This window comes from Planococcus citri, chromosome 5 (assembly GCF_950023065.1).
Source record: "Planococcus citri chromosome 5, ihPlaCitr1.1, whole genome shotgun sequence".
Classification (NCBI taxonomy): domain Eukaryota; kingdom Metazoa; phylum Arthropoda; class Insecta; order Hemiptera; family Pseudococcidae; genus Planococcus; species Planococcus citri.
In genome coordinates, this window is record NC_088681.1 from 15,093,994 (window position 1) to 15,116,612 (window position 22,619).

General features: G+C 35.1%; 1 protein-coding gene across 4 annotated transcripts in view; it reads right to left on the reverse strand.

The window, feature by feature from the left end:
• Nucleotides 1-22,619, reverse strand: part of LOC135848818 (zinc finger protein basonuclin-2-like) — a 212,504-nt gene that overhangs the window by 164,685 nt on the left and 25,200 nt on the right. For 2 of the 4 annotated variants that reach the window (XM_065368850.1, XM_065368848.1), the window contains exon 2: nucleotides 20,150-20,253. In XM_065368850.1, coding sequence (XP_065224922.1) covers nucleotides 20,150-20,253 — 104 coding nt within the window. Of the gene's footprint in view, nucleotides 1-20,146; nucleotides 20,254-22,619 lie in introns of all 4 variants that reach the window. The other 2 variants (XM_065368849.1, XM_065368846.1) reach the window with 1 other exon arrangement.

Sequence of the window (22,619 nt, forward strand, 5' to 3'; positions counted from 1 at the left end):
TTATAATATATGTTTACTCGTATAGCTCGCGTCCGTCCTCCGTCGTCGTATATCATAGGATTTTTTTCGATTTCGATTTACCTACGTACTACACATCGCGCCGGAATCGTGTCGATGTCGACGCTCAACAACGGTGGCATAAAAGGACAACGGTACGCGGCGTGATATTGAATTACACACGTATCAAGTCGTCATCATCATCATCGTAATCGTAATCGTATGTAATTCGAAATAATAACGTGTTTGAAAAAAAAAAAGGTAAAAAAAAAAATGAAAAACGTCCTCGCCGAAGCATACTTATCTACCAAATACACAGGTGCGATGGCTCGCCATGGATGGAGGTGAATCGAGGTAGTATAACGCATATTTATAATGTAAATGAACATCGTTGGTCAACGGCGCGAGAGATGATAGCCGAGATAAGATTTGTCCACACTGGTTTATATAGGTATATAATACGTGGTGTGATATCGAGGGAGGTATCATTATACAGATATATGGCCACTGTACCATATTTGACTATATCCATCTGCACTTGCACAGGTCAAATCGCATCGTGATGCGAGCTGGTTGGCAGGTTGGTGGCACATGAGGCTGGATGTCCAGTCGTATATAGCGTAATATGCCATATGTCTGGGGGCACGAGAGAGCACTGAGCATCCGCGAATAGAGGTGTAATTATCTCATACACACAAGTCGTGTATTTTTAAATAAATCAGTATTATGATAGGTTCACTCTGCCTAAAAAAAAAACATACACGACGCGACGGGTCCGAAAGTAACACTTCCTGATCTGACACATACTACGACGAGGGCATGAAGGAGAGAATATTTAAGCTTATGGTGAAATTCAATACACACGTCAACTCGCTAATATAAAAAAGCATACAAGATGAAGAAGAAGAAGACGTGTTGTACATTGAGAATGCTAGTTTGCTAGATAGATACGCAGTACTATAGATATAGAGTGATATTCTATCTAGATGCATGTGCTTATAAGAGAAGAAATGTTGAACAAACCGATCTAGCCGAATTTGACATTATACGAGAACCTACACGTCTTCCTTGTCCCATCTCACGTTCAATAGAAGTTTACAAGTCGGTAGTTGTGTTTTGGAGAATTCTCTGCACTTCTTCTCCTCCATCGTTGCAAGTCTACTTGTCTCGTGTGCGGTATTCAGATATGTTTCACGCTTCGAAAAACACATATTTAATGTCGAATATGTATATAGTACTCGTGTACAAAATATACAAATGTATTTCATTTCGAATGTGTTTTTCGATCTCGTGCTCTCCCTATCCACTTTTTGTCCTCGTCTCTAGGTGTATTTTTCGTTCTAGTCTTATGGAAGAATTAGATATTTGATGACTGAAAGCGGTGTATTGTGGGCTAGAAATGAGAAAATTTGTTTTCGAATAAATTGAGGTTTCTGCATGCCTCGTACTATGTTTTGCATTCGCTTCATGTATCGTATTGACTATGTCTTTACTTCAATGTTCAACTTACAGGGTCAGAAATTGGTGATTTTTTTCAAAAGATTTTCAAAATCTGCCTACCTAACTGCTGTTACGAACCTCGCAAATAGCACGTTAAACATCTTCAATTTTGATCAAAAGCATTGAAAAGAGGAAATTCTAACGTGGTCGGATCGAAAAAATGAGCCAATATTTTGAACTTTGTCTCTTGAAATCAGTGAAAATCGACATGCTACTTGAATATATATATGTACTTTTTTAAAATTTTGATCAAAATTAGAAGCACCGATGCCCCCCCCCCACCTGGCCCTTCTGGGTGTTGAGATTCCATTTTGAAAATAATTAATTGTTAAGAAAGGACTTACAGGGGTTTTCGCTTTGATTTTTTTTTTAATTTTTTCAATTTCATATTCAAATTTTGTAGTCATATCTTGAAAAGTTAAGCTTCGAAATTGTAACTTCATTTGTGAAGTTTTCGAATTTTCAGCACATTGTAATTTCCCAGAAGTCCTTGAGAGGTATGAGCTTTCAAAGTTGATATTTCACAAAAAATTGCCGATTAGTGAAAATTGCAAAGCTCACAGAGCACCTACGCACCCCCTCCCTCCCTCCCTCCAAAAAAATTAAGCCGTATTGTTACTTCGACAGGGTGTCTACTGGCAAGGAAAACAAGGAAAACAAGGAAATAGCAAGGATTTCACTCGAGGTAGCAAGGAAGCAGGAAAATAGCAGGGATTTTGACAATTTCTGTGTAATAGCAAGGACTTTTCAAAAAAGTTCCTCGTAAATTTTCAAAATCTTTCGCCCTCGCATCGCTCGGGCTGAATCATTTTATTTTTCCTAATGTTTTGTTTGACAAATCTTGAATTAAACAAGTCAAAAGTGAAAAGTGAAAAAAACATTCAAATAGAAAATAATGGTCTTATACTTCTTGAATTATTATCAATTTTCAAAAGCTTTTGCTCTCACTTAGCTTTGAAATCGAAAGTTATAAAATTTCAGGGTTGTACCTCAAAAAACGTAAAATTGTTGAAAAAAGTCTAGAAATTCCCTACAAAACGAGTACCTACACACAAGGGGGGGGGGTCGTATTTTTAAACTCAAATTTGAAGCAAGGAAAATGGCAAGGAAAAACAAGGAAATAGCAAGGAATTTGATTTTTCAAATCCTGTAGACACCCTGTTCGAAGTTTGAAATAACGACTGGTATTAGCAGGGTGTATAACGGTCATGAAAGTCATCAAAAAGTCAAGAATTTTGGTAGGTGGCCATAAGAGTCATGAAAAGTCGTGAAACAAAAATCAGAAAAATGAAGCCTCGCCGTTTCAAGTTATTTATTTTTTTTGTGGGGGAGGGGGGATTTTCATCCGGTAAAAGTGTGAAAAATGGGTCATGAAAAAATCATGAAGAAGTCATGATTTTTTTGTCTTGGGAGTTTTGTTTGACATCCTGTAAAAAGTAGTGAAATCTTGGTTAAATTGAACAAAATCCAGCAAAAATTGCATTAAACGGCGTTAAAATTTAATAAAGTGACATAAAAGCAAATAAAAACGACTAAAAATTTGATCAAATATCTCAGAATTTAAGCAAAAATGATAAAATTTGGCAACAACTGAAAATTGATGTACGAGTATGTACATTTGGCAACAATAATTTCTTGAAACATCATTCAAAGTTGACGAAGTAGGTACCTCAAATTTCGACTAATTTGTTGAAGAAAATCAAAGTAATATTGCCATGCAATGAAGAGAAAAGATTCATGGATCATGATTGTTAATTTCTTATGAATCACAAATCAGTGCAAAAAAAGTTGATTCGAATCACGGATCATGAATCACGTTCAAAAATATTAATTCTAATCACGAGTCAAATCATGACATTTTTGATCTGAATCAAAATTATCTGACAATCCTGATTTTATTTTTTGCTGAATTACCTATAGAAAAAGTCCTGCTTTTTGTCAAAATTTCAAAAACTTCCTGTTTTCTCCCAGAGTTTTTAATCAATTTTTGAGATCTTCCATCTATTTTCTTTTCTTTCCAAATTTTCAATTTTTTAATCCAATTTTTCGAGTTTTGTCTAAAAATTGAAAAAATTCTTAGTGCCTTATATTAGCAGAATCTCTGCATCTCAAAAATCTCGATCAATGATCCAAATGCTCAAAAAAATGTTCTAATTTTATGATTGGTTAAATGCTCCCTTTCCTTCTTCAGATTTCATCACTGCATATTACTTAGGAAAAAATTATTCTGATGCTATCGAACTTCTTTCTTTTCAGAACACTTCAAATGAGTCTTCGGCTGACCTCCTCCCTCCCTCTTCTTCACCAACGTCAACGAATTAGAAATTTGAAAACAGGCTTGACCATATAATCAGTAGGTATCTACACTTTATTAATAGAAATTGGGCAGAGGACCCATCTAAACTCGTATTTTCTTCCATCGAAACCGATATCTATACTCGTGAAATTTGGCAATATTTTATGGTCAAACACGGATACAGATTTATCCCGAAGGTGCGAAAACCAGAAAATAAGTGAATTTTTTGTATACATTGTCGTATCACAGTGCACTGTGCACACCCATTCATCATCAAGATGATGTTTATCATCATCATAATTTGCGATACGATGACATTATACATTGTGTGCTTATCTACGATAGGTACGTCTACGTATCGTATTTGAAGAGTAAAGATAAAGAGGAAGGATAGAGGCGTTAAAATACACTCTTCATCACGACAACAGGTCTACACAGCACCGTACGATCTGCGAGACCTCCTCTCATCTCTTCCTAAGCCAGGGCAAATCGTGCAAACACCGTTGGTTATGCAGTAAAAGCTACAATTACCCGCGTGACCGCTCTTCGCTCTTGTAGTATTCGTCTCATCTCTCATCGTCTTGGTAAAAGTATTTTTGTAGATATAGAGGTTTAGGTACACAACAATTTATACACATATACTAAGAATATGTATCACTGCTGCTGCTGTCACGCCAAGTAACTGAAGAAGAAGAAGAAGGCAAAAAACAACAGGTGAAAGTTACGTATAGTAAAAGTCGATGACCATAGTCGCCCATCCATGGACCATGGATTTGGTTTGACCATCTCTACAGAGTGTTGGAGTCGAAGACCAGGAGATGAATTTTTTTCTTCCAAATAACGATGAACGGTGTGGAGCAAAACGTCGTAAAAAATTTAACGATCGGTGGCAGGAATTCTGCAGCTTTTGAGCAGTAGTTGCGGGAGAGTATACAAAGTTTGAAGATGATGATAGCCCGAGCTCTCGAAAAATGCGAAAATATTCGTGTACCAAGCCCTATTACTTACAACTATGTATGTTTATGTGAATATTGCAATCGATCGTTAAAACTTTTATACAGCGTCGAAAATGTCTTTCGTATGCTGCAGGGCACTTCGGAGGATGATTTTATCAACCAGTCGTTGCGATTTATTTCCGATTGTATCAGCTCAGCTCTCTTCATTCGTTTATGTGGAATATTCATCTTGCCAGTGTTATCTGGCAGTGTGCTGGATTTCGCCTCAGTTCGTCAAAAAGCTAACGACATTTTTTATCTTTGCTGTCCGAGGCCTTGTGACGGTGTAAAAGGCTTATCGACTTATCGTGCTCTAAATATCCGTCGAAAAATACCTACCTGGGTATGTAAATCGAGAAGGGAGAGGCTAAGATGACCACGACTAGGGCATCAGATGGATATCTGCATATTCTGCAGAACGATACAGCGTCCTAGTGCAACCTTGCCGCATTCTTTGGCTGGAACTCGAGCATTTCTCGAATAGTTTTCCCCTCTGTAATAAATTCAACGAGCCGGAGACTCGATCGTTGCTGGGAAATTTCGTTTGGCTTGTATTTTTACATCGAATAAAAAACTCGAACCGATCCCTTATGAAAGTGGTATTTTATGAATCGAGAGGTGTGGGGCAAAAAGACACTTTTGTGGCAGAAGCAGCTACAATGTCTCGACTGTCGAGTTGAAATTTTTATTATTAATGAAAATTTGCCAATATCCGGACGTATTTTATGTATCAAAATTTGCATTGATTTACGATTTAGTACAGTTTACCTAACTACTCTCTGTGCCCCCCTCCCTCTCACGAGACAAAAAAATATTATTATGTACAACGAGATGTGACGTATGGAACTTGGCATCGATTTTTGTATTGCAAGATTTTAATAATTTAATGGACCCTGAAGATATTGTGTAAACTATTCGCTCGTTGCATGTGATGAAAAGCCAACTGAGGTGGGTCTCAGCTGCCAGATGTAAGACTTGGATGTTTAAAATTTGGAAATATTTCCATCATAATTAATTTGAAAGTTTGAATTTGAGCTCGAGTGAGTTGATAAGGGACATTTTGGGGCGATTGATTCTGTCTTTGACTCAATTTTTGATCACTTTTGAGCAAAATTCTCAACTTTTGACCAAAACTAAGAATATTGTCAACAGCCTCGAGTGATGAGCACTCTGATTTTTCTGCATCACTATTTGCTTGTTTCACGGGCTAAGCGATTAGCAAGAGGAGAAGAATGGAAAAAGGAGTAGTCTACTCTGCACAGTGATACTTTAGTATAATATTATCCATTAGTCTGCGAACATACCACCATCGTGTACTCGAAGCCATTAAGTGGTCTGTTCTGCGTTGATTTGCATTTACTCCATAAATACACATCTCGAATAAATATTTCAATTTGAGCCGAGAAAAGGATGAAGGAACGGAGACAACAAACTCATTCTATCTCATCCTGGTAAGGGTTGTGAGTTTGAGACGCAAGCGAAGAGAAAACTCATCGTATCGAGAGGAAATGCACTCTGTTTCTTTTACTTACTATAATTTTGCAGCTCAGCAGACATGGCGAGGTTGGCGTTCGACGTTTTAAATATTCATCGTTTTCGAAATCACGAAGAAAATGCTCCGGCTAAAAAGTTATCTCTGCTCGTATACTCGTCATCTTCAATATGCTAAATATGTATATAGGTATAATAATAATTTCACCACTCTGTTAGGAAGAAAAAAGGCCTCGACGTTGGTTCGTCGAGCCGCGCGAGATGATGATGAAGACACAGCAACTGTGTGAGAAAGGGAGAGAAATGCTTGATGAACTCAACTTTTCGAGAAAAGGGTTATTATATAGTGGGATGCGAAGCAGAAGTTGAGGTGGAGAGACATAGGGTGAATATTAATTACAATGGCGTGCGGAGGTTTGAAATACCTCGACCTCTCGCGTCGTCCTGCACAACTCAGCAGCACAAATAGTTACTTAGCGTGTAGTTGATATTTTCGTTATGTAGAAGAGACCTTTAACTAACTCCTTCGTCGTCGTTATCATCATCATTCGAGAAGATACTCGTACTATCGTGAGGTACCTGTGAATATGCGGTGGAAGAGAGGGGGAGGTGAATTAAGGGCAGCATCGTGTATAAGAAAGATACCTAGCAGATTTGCGCTGTATAAGTGTTGAAAAACGAACTAGACTGACGAATAACTCTGGAGATGAAAATAAAAGGACCACCCCCCTCTTCGTTGCTCCTTGAACCCCTTGCTGAATAAAACAAAATTAGGGGTTCAATAAGAACATGGAGCACTATCAGCTTAAGCTTTAGAAATAATTTTTACTTGAAATCTAACATAAATGGATGGTTATGTTTTTTGCACGTAGGAGCTGCTGAGATTTCAGAGAATTAAGTTTGACTTTTGACTAGATAACTTCGAAAAAAAATTTATCTGATTTTTATTACTTTTGGTCAAAATTGCGATGATGAAAATAGGAAATATAGTCTTTTGGAAAAAAATTACCAATAATTGACATTTTGAGTATAGCCGTATAGGTAACAATGAAGTAGACTTTCAGACACATCTCCAACCATGTTAGTAAAAATAAGTCGTGCTGGGTAATTCTCAAAAAAAGTTGAAATTTCAATACTAAAATTTTTCGAAAATGAAAACCTTTTTTTGAATTTTTTTCAAAAGGGACTTGATTCTACCTAGGCATACCCAGGACTCCAAATGACTTCAGGCCCAAGTCATCTTCAATAGGGGCGGGGGAGGGGCTTTAAAAAAATTGCTGTCACATGTTGAAAAAAAAGGCTGTTTACTACTTTTGGGTAGGTATAGGTATAACTGGAGCAGTTATTAGTAGCTTAAGCTCACAGAAAGTTCATCAAGTAGGTACCAGGTACATTTTAATGGGAGTATTCAAACATGATAAGGTAGGTACTTTCCTTCGCCATGGACAAAAAAATCATGATAGCCACGACAAAATACCAAACTGTACTATCCACGACGTAAGAAAAAAAGAACTAACATTGGTTTTACCGGTAATAGAATCAATAATTTTTCAATTTTCAAAGTTGTGGTCATCAAGTAGGTACTTACTATTTGAATATTTTTTGTTTATTTTCAAGAAAAAAAATGTCTCTTTTAAACGTGAGAATGATAAGTCGCCGGCGATGGATCTGAAAAATGGTAATATGTACAATTTTTACAGATTACAAGTTCGGAGAACGGGTTACTGTATTTGATTGATGGTTGTGAAATGGGCACTGTACTGCTATCACTGAAACAATACAGTGTAGCCATTTCACCGCAAAAAAAGTCGAATTAGGAGAGCCAGGAAAAAATAAACAAAAATTGGCCACGGCGATGGACAAAAAACTGGTTACATCACTTTATGACCTCGGTTTCAGGGTATAAGTATCATTCCAAAAATTTATATCAGTTCTGTCATTTACTCTCATATCATATAATAATATGTACCATTTTTTTTTTTTCAGAAAAAGTGATAGTGTAATTCATTTTTGAAGATGAAGTTGAAAAATTTAAGTGGTTACAGGCCACAACGATGGAGTTTTCAGGGTTTGGAGGGACTTGACCCATAGTGGAGAGGGGGGGGGGGGGGTTGGGGGTCGTTAAAACTATATGCACGTGATGCCTGAGTTGGTATGTACACAATACCACTGAAAAAAATTTCAATTGTCAATAGTATTCAAGTAAACCACCTGTTACATGGTTTTAAATTTTTTTTTTGAGAATTACCCTGCTAGGAAGCTCCCCATTCCCCCCCCCTCACACAAAATATCTATAAGAAATCCAAAAAAATTAAATTCTTGCTTTTTTCACCTTCTAATCTCGAATTTGGCCCATTTTTATTATAAATACTGTTAAATGTTTTTAACCACTTTGGCGGATCGAAGTGTATATCCCAAATTTAGGCTTTCTAGGTCAAATTGGTGAAATTTTGATTTTTTCCCCTCGTTTTTGCCCCATAATTTCATTTTCCAAAAACAACAACGAAAAAATGCTTTTTAGCATTTGAAATAATTTAGAATTTGGTATTTATTTTGTCCATACTCTTTAGATCTAGCTTTGTCCGGTCTAAAAAAATTTTTACGAGTTGAGATACTTTTCTTGTTAAAATTACAACTTTAAGCCAATTTGCCAAAAACTGACTCTCTCTGGCAATTTTTGACTAAAACAGGAATTTTTTGACGATTTTGGCAAAAACTGGATTTTTTTGAGCAATTTGAGCAAGAACATACAGTTTGACAATTTTGGTAAAAATTTAACAATTTTTGACAAAATTGTACCATACACATTTTCCAGTCAATTTATACCCCTTCAAAACGACGATTACGATATTTTCAATCTAAACACTCTCAATATTATACATATTCTGTGATCCAGTTCATTGTCCTCATCATTTCGCGATCCGCGCAATCGACGACAATTTTCCCTCAAAACATGAACATCTCTCTCATCTTCACCATCATCATTATTATTACCTTGATCGGCAGCGATATGACGACGAGAAAAGATACATCGAGATATGACGGCGGCGGTTCAACTCTTTGTAGCCAGCCAACACCTTAATGATACTCTAATCCGGATTAATCTGCGCGTCGAATCGAATTGTTACGACAACAAACTGCCCTTATCAAAGCATAACGTGTATTGAAATACATAGATTTACACCAATACAATAATAGTAGGTACAAGCACATCGACGAACAAACACTTGTGCTGTGTGAGAGCTGCAAAGCGAATGTGACAGTATGATCGCTCGAAGCGCATAACGTGCATGTGTGCAAGACCGACAGACGCACTCGTACCGCCATATTGTCTGCAATGTTTACACATACATACGTGTACCTGCAGTGCACAGTGGCAACAGTATATATGTACATGATCTACGTGATCTATAAGTTGGTATACTGTATAATACATCAGTGAAGGCTCGAAGAGATGGTCTATAGTGATCGTATAGATCTGAGATGTCCGTAGCATGTACGTATATAAAAGATCAATCAAACGTACGCGGCTCTATACACAGATAAGTACATAATGTAAGTATAACAGATCAATAAAACCATGCAAATCGATAACCACGGCGAATTTTAATACGGTAGATCATCTTTCCACTTTATAGATCATTCTGCAGTGCGCTTTGCGACTGTGTTTTCTTTTTCTTTTTCTCCACTACATCCATCAGCATCATTGTACAATGCTTTGCATGTGCACAGTACACCGATCGTTATATGGCCCCACAATCTATTGCAAATAAACTATAACATAATTCGGCGTGTATTTGGTCTTTACTTCGCAACAATACTCACGAGTGAGATGACGCTGACGAAGAAGCGGTAGCGTATAGCTGGTTGTTTCATACTTTGTACGATGTGTCTTATTCGCTGCTGTTGATCTTTTAGCATTGTATATGGTTGATCTTTATTGATAATGGATGAAAAAAAAATCCGCGTCGTGGTATATTCTTTATCTTCTTTTACCGATCACAATACGATTATACGATAGCGCAGCAATCACACATACTATACATAGTATGTACACAGATGATGACCGTTTTAAAATAATAACGTGGCTGTGTATAGATGATCTCCAGCAAAGAGGTGTAAAAAAAGAGGAATACGTGAACAGACAGATCATTGGCGCGAGAAATAGCACATGATAGGTGAGTAATTTTTGCTCGCTATGTTTATTTTTTCTCCAAACGTACATGGTGTTTTTTTTTTTTTTTTGGGAAAAACTCTCAGACCTGTGTTCGCCTCTCCATATTAGTATTACCGCTATAATCCATTATCCGCGGCATATCCTAAGTACCGATAATCCAAAGCCGATCTACCCCTGGCACCCATCACCGGCACATCGAAAATTATATTTTCATGTACGAGTACAGGTCTTGGAGGAGTAATTTAATCGGCGAGCTATCATTTTTAGGAAATTTTCATTGCTATTGTCCTCATCGTCGTGGTCGCATCGCATCTCACACGGTGACGCTTCAGACGTGATTTCTTCTCTTCTCTTTGACGACGTTGAAATGCCCGCTCTGTCCATCTCGATCTCTCTATTGTTTGACGTTTGTGCAGATCGCGCCAACGAACGCGGAAATTTCACAAATCTTTTGCGACCAAGATGTACGTATAAGAGCACGATGATGCGATCGTGTCGCAATTACGCGATTATATAGAGCGATTTCCCCCTCCCCCTGTACTATTTCTGTGTTATAATATTAATAGATAGCTGTATTCTTTGATGTGGCGATCGTTGATGACCGTGTAGTTACCGAAGATCGCGGATAATCACTGATGTACACGTCGTCGTCATCACTGAAGCGACTGCAGTAGCGCGAATATGGATAATATGGGTTTTGTTCACGTACCTATACCTACCAGTATCTTTATAATACCGTAATCACTTCCGTATCGTGGTCAATTGTTGATCATCTGCATGAAGTTCTGCACATAATATGGAACTTGGATGAACATATGATTTTAAGAAGTCATCTCACTTGAGATATGCATCGGATGTTCTAAGAAACCGGCCCCTAGCTCGAATAATCAAGTACTTAACTATTTTCTAAAGTGTAGAAAAATGCACTTCGTAGAATCCGCTAATTCAATATTTACAAATATTCGGAACGAAGTCCAAGTCCATCTTCGACGATGTTTTTCGCGAAAGTTTTAAAATAGCGTATTCCAGCTACCTAATCGTCTTTTATCGATAGAAATATCAAAGTAGGTTGTTGATGACCGGTCAAAGGTTGATTCATCTCCAATGTGGACATTTATCGCATTTTCGACTTTTTTTGCTTATTACAAAAATCATTTGAAATTTCAAGAATTTCATTCAAACGAGTTGATCTTAAATTGACTTCACTTCAAGAACAGTGATTCTGCTAAAACGACATTTCTGAGCGCAGATCTCAAGAAGTGAGACATTTTAAACCAAAATAATTAAATTTTTGAATGGATTCGATCTATTTTAATTTTTCTGTTATGTAATGATATGTATTATCCACCTTGAGTGAATTGGGCACTTTTAATCTTAAGTCAATTTTTGGCGAATTGACCAAAAGTTGTGACTTTTTTGGTCAAAAATCTCGGAAAGTTTTTTATTAATGAATATACATATAATGAAGTACATGTGTTCAAATTCACCCCTATAGTAAGGAGCCAGTTAAAATTGAAAAAATCACGAAAAATGACAATAAATCAGAATCGAGGAAAAATGTTTGAAAATATCATATTTCCACATTGGAATTGTTCTACTGAAGCCCCTTTTCAAAAAAAAACCTCCGTTGGAGCCCTAAATTATGTAGGCTCTTTTGTATGGATTCTCCCAAATTTGAAAAAAAAGACAGCAAATTGATGCTACAGAAATTTTTTGGAAATTTTTCAATAGGCAGAATTTTTCTAATTACCTAAGCACATTTTCAAGAAAAACACATCCTTGGTCCTCCAAATCATGAAATTAAAAAATATAAAAAAAGATGTAAAACTGATGTCTCCAGATACCTCTACAAATTATGAGTGGGTACTTGAAAATTTTTCATCTGTGATCAGAATACTTCTAAACAGGATTTTTATCCAAGGGGGAAGGAATAGGGGCACACTAATTCTCGAAAATTTCAAGTCCATAATTTTTTGTACGCTCCCTCCCACCACAAACAATGAAAAATAATTGATTTTCGCATTATCTGTTTAAAAAGTCTTCTTTTTGTTCCAAAAATTCTCTTTTTTGCCAAAATTGCTTGTAATGTTCTGTTTTTTTTCTGCCAAAGCCCAAGTCAAATGTCAAAAACTGTCAATTTTTGGCAAAATAGTCAAGAAGAGTCCATTTTTGATAAAATTGTCAAAAGGGGTAAATTTTTGCCAAAAATGTCAAAGGGCCCTGGTCTTGCCAAAACTGCCCAAAATACCTCTGTTTTTACCAAAATTGCCAAAAAAATTCTCGTATTTCGTCAAAATTGTCGGAGAAAGTCAATTTTTGGCGAGTTGACGAAAAGTTGAATCATTTTTTCGTCAAAATTCTCAGGAAATAATTTTTTAATAAAATAGTCAAATGTTCGTAATTTGTGCCGAAATTGATCAGAAATTTTTCCTTTTTTGCCAAAACCTTCAAAAGACGATAGACATTGATTTTTTGCTTTACCCATCTCAAAAGTCCTCTTTTTGTTTCCAAGTTTGCCAAACAAAAGTCCTGTTTTTTACAAACTTGCTTAAAAGCTCCTTTTTTCTTGTCAAATTTCATTCTCTTCTCCCCCCCCCCCAAAAAAAAAAATCTTTCATTTTTTAAGTTCTTATGGCAATTTGTTGATAGGTATTTTTGAAATTTGTTTTGGGCCCTTATATGTAACAAAAGCCCTGCTTACTACCATCAGCGAGCTTTCATTCTCAAATTTTTATTTTACATTGAAATAAATTGAAAATAAAAAAAAATACTACCCTACCTCGAGAAAAGTGTTGCTAAAAAATATGCAGAAAAAAATCAAAAATTCAATAAATTTATAAACAAAAAAAACTGAAAACAAAATCATTGAAAACGGATCGTTTTCAGTTTTATTTTTGGTTTTGGTAAATTCATCTTTGTTTCCAGTTCTCATTTTCGTTTTCGTTTTAGTTTTCAGATTTTTTTGTTTTACGTATGTTATCGGTTTTTTTTTGGAAACTCACTTTTCACAGTGTTTTTTTCGTTTTATTTTTTTCAGTTTTCTCAACCCTGATTTTTCAAAGAGTCGCTGGAGGCTCCCAAACGACTTGAAACGTGTCTTCTGTTGACTCAGAATGTTGACATTAAAGTGCAGAGTGAATTTTATGAAAATTTCAAGACACAAAAATCTACAGGAGGCTTTAAAACTGCTTGAAATGGTTCAAAACCATCTCCAATAGATTTGGCAGGTCAAGAATATAGCTTTCTAGGTCAATTTGGTAGCACTTTTATTTTTCCCCTCATGTTTGGCCCAAGTTCGATTTTCTAAAATCTACCAAAAATTGAAAAATTCATTCGAGCCTCTGACATTTTTGCCAGGGATGTATTCGTTGGAGGCTCCAAAACTGCTCAAAATGGTTCTAAGTCGTTTCCAATAGATTTGGCGGGTCGAGAGTACAGCTTTTTTAATCAATTTGGTAAAATTTTGATTTTTTTTCTCATGCTTGGCCTAATAAGTTTGATTTTCCAAAATTGACCAAAAATCGAAAAATTCATTTTGAGGTCTTGAAATTTTTGATGGAGATATATTTTTGCACTTGTCTGATTCAAAATTTTTGTGGGTGTTGGGAATTGTATTTTTTTGTAAATAGTCAATTAATTGATGTTCGAGGAGATGCTATAGTCGACGTTTATTCCAAATAACAATTTCCTAATCACCATGAAGATGCTTAGCACTAATCGCTCAGAAAGTTTTCAGCAAATTCATCTAAGTATGCAGTTCCCCTTCAAAATACTCATATTTCATACACGCTAAGGTGTGTATTTTCATCCCCCTGGTGTATTGTCCTTCTACTCTTGGTACAATATTTAACTATAATGTTTAGCTTCACATAATATTAGAAAGAGAGAGAGAGAGAGAGAGAGAGAGAGAGAGAGAGAGAATTAAAACTCGTAGGAGGAAGTAAAGAAGGGGATGTTTTGTTCTCATCATGGTGTACAAATGTACATATAAAGCCTCGGTATACATAAGATGACGAAAAGAGCAGAGACGCAGACAATAAAGCCAAGTTTACCATACTGCTAATGCTATAAGAAGAAAAGAGGGCAAACAACCCGACCATCGGATTACTTCTTATTGGCTAATTAGCTGGTTAATTAGAGGGGTGATCGTATAGCAAGTTGACGCGTCATGTATGTAAGTTCGTAGTATATAAATAAATAGCGAAGAAATAAAAAGGCCAACTCTTTCGCGAGAGTCACAACGCAACGTGAGGGCAAAGATTAAATACAAAAACATGGGAACCACTATAGCGCGTGAGGGAGTTAACCCTCTCACGACCCCTTATTATATAATCGCGTCTGTGTATGTGTGTATTTATGCAGAGCTAAAAAATATACGAGAAACCGAGTGAGAGAGCTTTTTATAAAAATGCTGCGAGTATTTCGGTATTCGTTCTTTCTTTTTCATAGAGTATTTTTTTTTCATTTTTTCGTATACGTAATCGAACCGTAATGCGGTATGTATAATGAAGAAAGCTGAAAGGGGTACGGTCGTTGGGTTTTTTGAAGCGTATTGTAAATAGCGACGATTGGGGCGCGTTATTTCTTCGTTAATCAATATACAAGCCTCGTTTAAAAGGGTTGAGTTTGGTGGCAGCTTCAGCCGCCACAACGTTGCATTCAGAGAAGAGTCGATATCTATGTCCGCACGTTAATTCGTCGTGATAAATGATTCGAAACTATATAGAAAATATAGCGAGAGCGACCGTCGTCGTCTCCTTCATTCCCGTCCTCCGCGTCCCCCTCCCCCTCCCCCCACCCCTCGGTCATCATCCGGATGTTTAATTAAGCCGCCCTTTTGGAAAGCTTTATCAATATACGCGTACTTATTTATTCATGCCGACGTTGATGGGGGTGTACGGTTGTGATTTGTCGTATTATTTTGTATAGGTACCTATAGAGAGTGATGCACGCCTATCGTATAATATCGTGTGTGCTAAATTAGCCTGCTGCAGTTGTCAATAAATTGACTCGTTCGTTTGGTTTGGGTTGAAATTTAATCAGCTCAGTTGAAAATGAACGAAAAGTCGAGAATATTATTGATTGATTTGGTGCCAATTTTCAACCCCCCCTCCCCCTCCTCCTTGCTCACAAAAAAAGCTCTCGATTTTTTCTCTGTAAATAAATGATGATTTTATGTAATTGTAGAATTTTTCGATTTTTTTTCAGACATATTTTAACCTAGGTAATAATAATTTTGATTTTTTTTAAAAATCTGATTTCAGAAGCTTTTGAGATGATATTTTTGGAGACCGGAAGCAGAAAAAATGTGGGTAAGTCAAAATGAATACTACATAATAATATAATATGAAATTATAGGTAACTAAAATAGTGTTTGAGTCTCATCGAACAGTCACTTAGACTCAAAATTGAGTTCCCTTTGGGATGCAATTTCTATTAAAGTGCCTTTCGAGACATTCAGCCAAAGTGAATCTGGACTCGAATCAAAATAATTGAAACAGGAATAAGAGAAGTGAAGAAAATGGAACAAGGGAGCTGACTGAGAAGTATACAGAAAAAAGTACGAGGTAGGTATATTTAATCCAAGATGGAAGAATGTGAATGTACGTGAAATGGATATATGGTGGTGTATAGTGCTCCATGTAGTAAATCTGTTAACAAGCTAGATGACTCGAACGCATTTGCGTTACGTTTAGGTGAGAGGAGGCTGGCAGGGGTCCTAAAAAAACTCTCGGGCACGTGTTTAATGTAAACTAACAAATGTAACGTAACAGATCACACACATTATCGCGCCATTTATAATTTGTACTCGTCGTATATGTATGTGTGTTGTGTGTGTGAGGATCAGAAGGATGTAATGTACTACTCGTATATATGTACGGTTTTATACCTATAAAGTGTAAGGCTTATGTGTACAGATTGTTGTACCATTACACGTGAATGTGAACCGCCAACATGGTTCAATATACTCGCCTATAACAGTCGATTGGAATAGCTTTTGAAGGCTCCCCCCCCCCCAATGGTAGATGTTTCCTGTGGTGTTGTGTTTGAGAGATATGTTTTAGTGCTCGTGAATATTTAGACCTTTTTCTCCATCATTGATCATTATAAGGTATCACCTGACACGTGTTAATGTATCTATATTGCTGCGAATATATTTCTAAATGAGTATTACATTCGTATTCGAAAATTTGATTTTAGAAAAGACAAAATGAAGAAAAATGTTGAGAAATTTCTTCGTTACAAAATTATGTAATTTTTATGGTATTTTTATGCGACCACATTTTAAGCTCGTGTCAAAATTTACTCAAGGAGTGAAAAAAAATGGTATGAAATTTTTTGCTCGAAGACTGAAGAGTAACGAGATCGGGTATACTTTAACATTGTCAAAAACTGAACTAGAATCTCATAAAAAAAAATTGAAAATTGACTTACTTAGTGAAAAAACTTACGGTCAAATCTGCAAACCAATCTGATAGCTTTTTTTTTGGAATATTTCAGAAATCAAAAATTAAATAATAGATACTTATTGGTCAAAATGGTTCATAAATGAGGAAAAAAAAATTAAAGATTCGAAAAAATATAAAAATTAAAAAAATTATGACATTTTGACAAAATGATATATTCAACCTGAACATTAAATAAGTACCTAATTGAAGTATTTTTTGGTGAACAATTTACAGAAGGGTCGTTTCATATTATCAAATCTTCTCAGTTTTGGGTTCGAAATCTCCAATTTTTTGCAACATTTTTTTGTGTTGTGTTCCTTACATTGGAAAAAAGTGGTTATCATAAGCATCCTTAACCCCTCCCCCCTGCCACCGCTCTTGAAGCAGGCGATGAGGAGTTTGTTTGTTTTTTAGCAATTGAAATTTCTTGTCATTATGTCCAATTTTGGGAAATTATTTTCAACAGTGATTGAATTAAGTAGTTTCTGAAATATTTGCAAAAAATTTTCAAAGTTTAGGTTAAAATATTGTTTTGAAACCAGAATTTTTAAAAACTTGCAAAATTTCGAATTTTTGAAGCTTTGATTAAAATGTTTTTCAAAAATGCTGCAGGAAGCGTGTATTTTTATGATATTAACAACTGCATAAGCCAAAAATTGACATTCGGATCATTTTTTTCAAAAATAGACACTTTTTGACAATTATATCAAAAATTGACACTTTTGAGGATTTTTTCAAAAATTGACATTTAGACAATTATTTTTCCAAAAATTGAGATTTTTTACAATTTCTCCAAAGATTAACATTTTTGACAATTTTTTCAAAAATAGATATCTACTTTTTGACAATTATTTCAGAAATTGACATTTTTGAAGATTTTTTCAAAAATTGACATTTAGACAATTATTTTTCCAAAAATTGAGATTTTTTACAATTTCTTCAAAAATTGACATTTTTCAAAAATAAACACTTTTTGACAATTAGGTTTTTCAGAAATTTACACTTTTGAGGATTTTTTCAAAAATTAACATTTTTGACAATTTCTTCAAAAATCGACTTTTTTTGACAATTTTTTTTAAAATTGGCATTTTTGCGATTACTTTTCCAAAAATTTACACTTTTTGATTTGGTCAAATACGAGTAAAAAAAAAAAACAGAAAACTGAAAACTAAAATTTTGATCAAAATGTAAAAAATATCAAGAATATCGAGTGACATATCGTTTTATTCGCTTTCTAAAACGTCGAATACAGAATATCAACTTATTTTCCCAATTCCTCCCCTTCAAAGCTACCATTGGTGCCCAAAATTTCCTAAAAATTCAAAAAATCGTGTCACGTATGGTTTATTAGGTTTTTGGGAGCGCTGAATACGAATATCGAGTTATTTTTTTGATTGGGTCTCTTAAACGCCCTCTTAGGTCTCGATATTTGACTGAAAATTGAAAAAAATGCAGACACATCTGGTTTGTGAGGTGTTGGGAGTGTTCGCTAAAAGACCTATAATTTCGTAATTTGCTTCGATGGAGAATTTTCCTCATCCTAGAGCAAAATTACGAGTAAATTTCATCAAAAATCACGTTCGAAAATCCCCAACTCTTTTTTTATTTATTTATTTTTTTGCCATTTTACACATTAGTTGAAAAATATACCACGATTTTTGACAATTTCCAACTCGAAATTTTAGGACCCAGAGAAGGAGGGCATGGGGGACACTTCCTCCTCCGGCCCTTGATTTTTGTAGAACCTGATAAATAATGGGTTTGGCATAAATACAAATAATTATGAACTAATTGTTGACTTTCAGAATATTTTGACGAATCAATTTTTATGAGGGGGTGGGGGGTGGGATTTGGTCTGAGTCCGATTTAGTTCTCGACGATTCAAGCTAATTTTTAACGTTTTTTTTCGTACCTATTTTATTTGATCTTTTTGGTGTTATAATTTTTTCAATTTTTTTTTCAAAATCAGTGGTATTGATAAATATAACATCATCAAAGTTTCCTCAAAATAGTCAAAATCCAAAATTCTACATCGAGCCGTAATTTCGCGAAGGTGCTGAAAATTAATTTTATTTGATCGATATCAATGTAGATGTTGCGATTTTGACTGATAAATTATCTACGTATTAAAAGAGAGAAAATGAACGATTTTTTTCATTTTTATTTTTGGAATAACGTAAGTATAGAATCTGTGATTATTATTTCAATTTTAAAGTTTTGAAGTGACTTAGATTCGTTCTGATTTTGTTTTTTTTTCGTTTTAAAATGTATTTATTTTTCGAACTTTTTTCAATTTTTGGTTTTTTAGTTCATCTTTAAGCCTTTTTTAGTGTGAGGTAGATAGGTATTTTTTTCTATCAGTAAAATTTTCAATTTGACAACAAATTTTTCTCTTTTCTTTTTGCCAAGTAATTAATTTTTTTATTTAATTCAATAACTACCCAAGTGTCAAAAACCCCCTATCCCCCCCCAAAAAAAACAAAATTGGAAGCTCGATTTTTGAAAATTAGAAAAAAAACATGCAGATGTGACTAAAAGGTATATTTTTGCCAAGCTGTTTCTTTATACGTATGTACTTTCCTTCGTAATTCTCTCTCTCCCCCTCCCCTCCCTTCCACCTCGTCCTGATTTCGTTCATCATCAATTAAAACTATGACTCAGTTTTGAAAAACTGAGCTTTTCTGACTGAAAAATGGTCAACTTTTCTGTTCTGTTTGTGAAATATTGATCATTTTTTTCGAAGGCATGAAACTGTTGTAAGAAAATTTGAATGATCAATGCCAGAAAACGAATGCAGCTGCCCTTTTATTTTTTTAGACGAGTTTTTTCAAAAAAAAAGTTGATTCGACACTCGAGTACCTACTATACGTGTAGTTGTGGCAGAGTTGGGAGGTTAATATATGTACTAGAATTCGTAACATTTCAATGGAGAATGAGAGTTTGCGAAAGATAACTCATTATATTGACTTCAAGTGTAGGCATACCTCAGTATATTATTGCTTCAAATCCCCCCTCCCCACTTTCCTCTTCTTCTCATTACGATGCCAGTTGAAAAAATATTTTTTGGAACTCTCGAGTTCCCCTCCTACTTGTGCACCTGGTCACGTGACCACATAATATCGTACACGAAAAAAAATCTTCCTGAATTATATTTACATATATGTAGAGGTATAAATTTGTACGATAATAGAATGTATGTATATAGGGTTTATATTAATATTTTCAAATACAAATATCTTACCACCTCCATCATTAGTCCAGCAGTTGCTGACTGGTCCTCCGGTCTGCGCATGCGTGGAATGTTCATCCCGCCACCTCTTGCCCAATCATCTTTCACGCGATTATCACCTGTTGAGAAAGAGAAAAAAAAGAAAAAGAATATAAATAAGCGTACTTTTATAATATTATAAAGTTTGTTATCTTAATTAACGGCGCGTTTGACGTCATCGTTATTAGGCACGAATTATCCGAAAACAAGGTTTCTTTTTGTATTTTGATTATATTTTTTCGTTTCTTCGCGCGATTTTTTTTTTGTTTTCGGGTTTATTCGTTTTGTCTGCGCAGATGTTTGTCTGCAGATTTATATTTTTGTTTCAGTTTTTTTTTTTTAATGACATTTGGGGTTACACTGTGTCTTGGAATAGACATCAGAGTCTGCGTGTGAGAGACAAATTTTACGTATAGGTAAATTATTTCTCGAAAGTTCGACTTGAACGAGGAAACGTCCAAATTGGATTTGAAAATAGAACAGACGTTCGTATATTATGTTATCGATACGTGTACGTGGAATTATCTTATGTTATTTGTATTACACAGGATAAGAGAGATAATTACTCGTAGCCCCAGCAGCCGGTCTGCGAGATTAGTCGGATGAAAAAGATAAAAAAGATTAAGAAGACCAATCGGCGGCCGAAAAGATCCGATAAATCGAATTCTCATTTTCGTACACATCATTTCCTTGTGAATTTTCAAAATTTATATCTTCTATGGTGCAATGACCACTACGATTGTCATCATCGTTGTGATCCACCATGTCAAACGTGTCGCGCATATTTACGGCGTTCCAGTTATGCAATTTTATCAACACGGTTCCCGAATACCCCCCCGCACCTGGCTATAGTATCTCGATCTACGACATATTGTGTACATTGGCACGTACGGAAGAAAATGATAAAAAAAAATTCGAAATGACGACGTTGTTGCTATGAAAGGATAAATGAAAGACGAGCTCGCAAAAAGTCGCGTTAATTAGTCCACTTCTTTTTCTTTAATCTAAATAAATCAGCGAATTCGATGCGAGAAAAAAAGGTGATTTTTATGTACTCGTATATGTGTGACGATGGAGAGTTTATCGCTGTATAATATGGCGAGCGCGGACGCAGAAAATGTAATAATAATTAATTATATTTGAAAGAAAAAAAAGAGAAAAAAAACGACGTCGTAATAAACTTAATAAAGTTGTTTACCACGAATATACGTGAAAAGAAATGAGCAAAGTGGAGAAGAAAAAGCACCTATATTTTTCAATGGTTTATCTGTTTTTAAATTATTGAATGAATATAATCGCGTATGAGATGTGTGATGCTGCAGCGTATCGTTTTGCTTTTGCTTTTTTATACGTGTGAAATAGATATCGCGATGTTGAGTGTAGGTATCGAAGAAGAAAAATGATACGGAGGTGTTAGAAAATATTGAAATATTATTCGTATATAGCTGTATTTTTGAGAAATTTTCTGAATAATGTGAGAATAGGTTTTTTTTGGAAAATATTAGTAGTGGGGTTACTTGTTTTGGAAGAGGAGAAGAGAGGAGGGGGAGACAGTAGTGAGAAAGAAGTATTTTATCATTAGGTAATGCATTAGTTAGGTATTGAAATATTCGTGTTATTTTGATTTGTGATTAGAGAAGTTGGAGGGGGGGGGGAGGGAGTACTTGAAATGATTATTGGGCTAATGATCTTTTTGCTTTCTTCGATTACGAGCTTGTAAACTCGAAAATTAGATAATGAAATTGAAATTTATTCTGTGAAACATTGAGAATTTTGTGAGTCACTTTGGAAGCTAAAAACTCTATAAACTGAGAAGATTAGGGAAATCAAATAATTATTCAAAATTGGAAAATATTTATGAGGTTAGATTAGGTTAATTGGTAGAATTTGTTTTTTTCCTTCAATTTTCTGGTTTAAATTACGTATTCTGCTGTCTATGGTGAAAAATGAAAAAATTCCAAATTAATTATTCTGTTGATTATTTTGTCTGATGATATCGTCAATATATTTTCATTCTTTTGGCACATCCAACGCGATTTTTCATTTCCGTCTGCATAAGGAGGTGCAAGGGGAGGGGGAGGGTTTTCAAAAATCACCTCGATTCAATTTCTGCACATTTTGGAAAGAATACAAAATGATAGATGCTGAGAATTTTAATTTGGAGAGCGCAGAAAAAAAAGAGTTCTGGAAAATCGCATTCGATGGTTGTGTTGGCTCGAAGGAATTATTTTACAATTTTTTTTCAATAATTATTCATTTCATTTTTTTTTTTTTTACGATTTGGGGGGAAAAAATTTTTAAGTTTCTTGAGGACTGAAAATGACTGTTGATTTTTAAAAAAATCAATTTTTTATAAATTCGAACGCCTCTTTAAGTGAATTCGAAAAATTTTTTTAGTGTCGAGTTGAAAAATTCATAAAAATTAGATTTTATTCCACCATTTTTG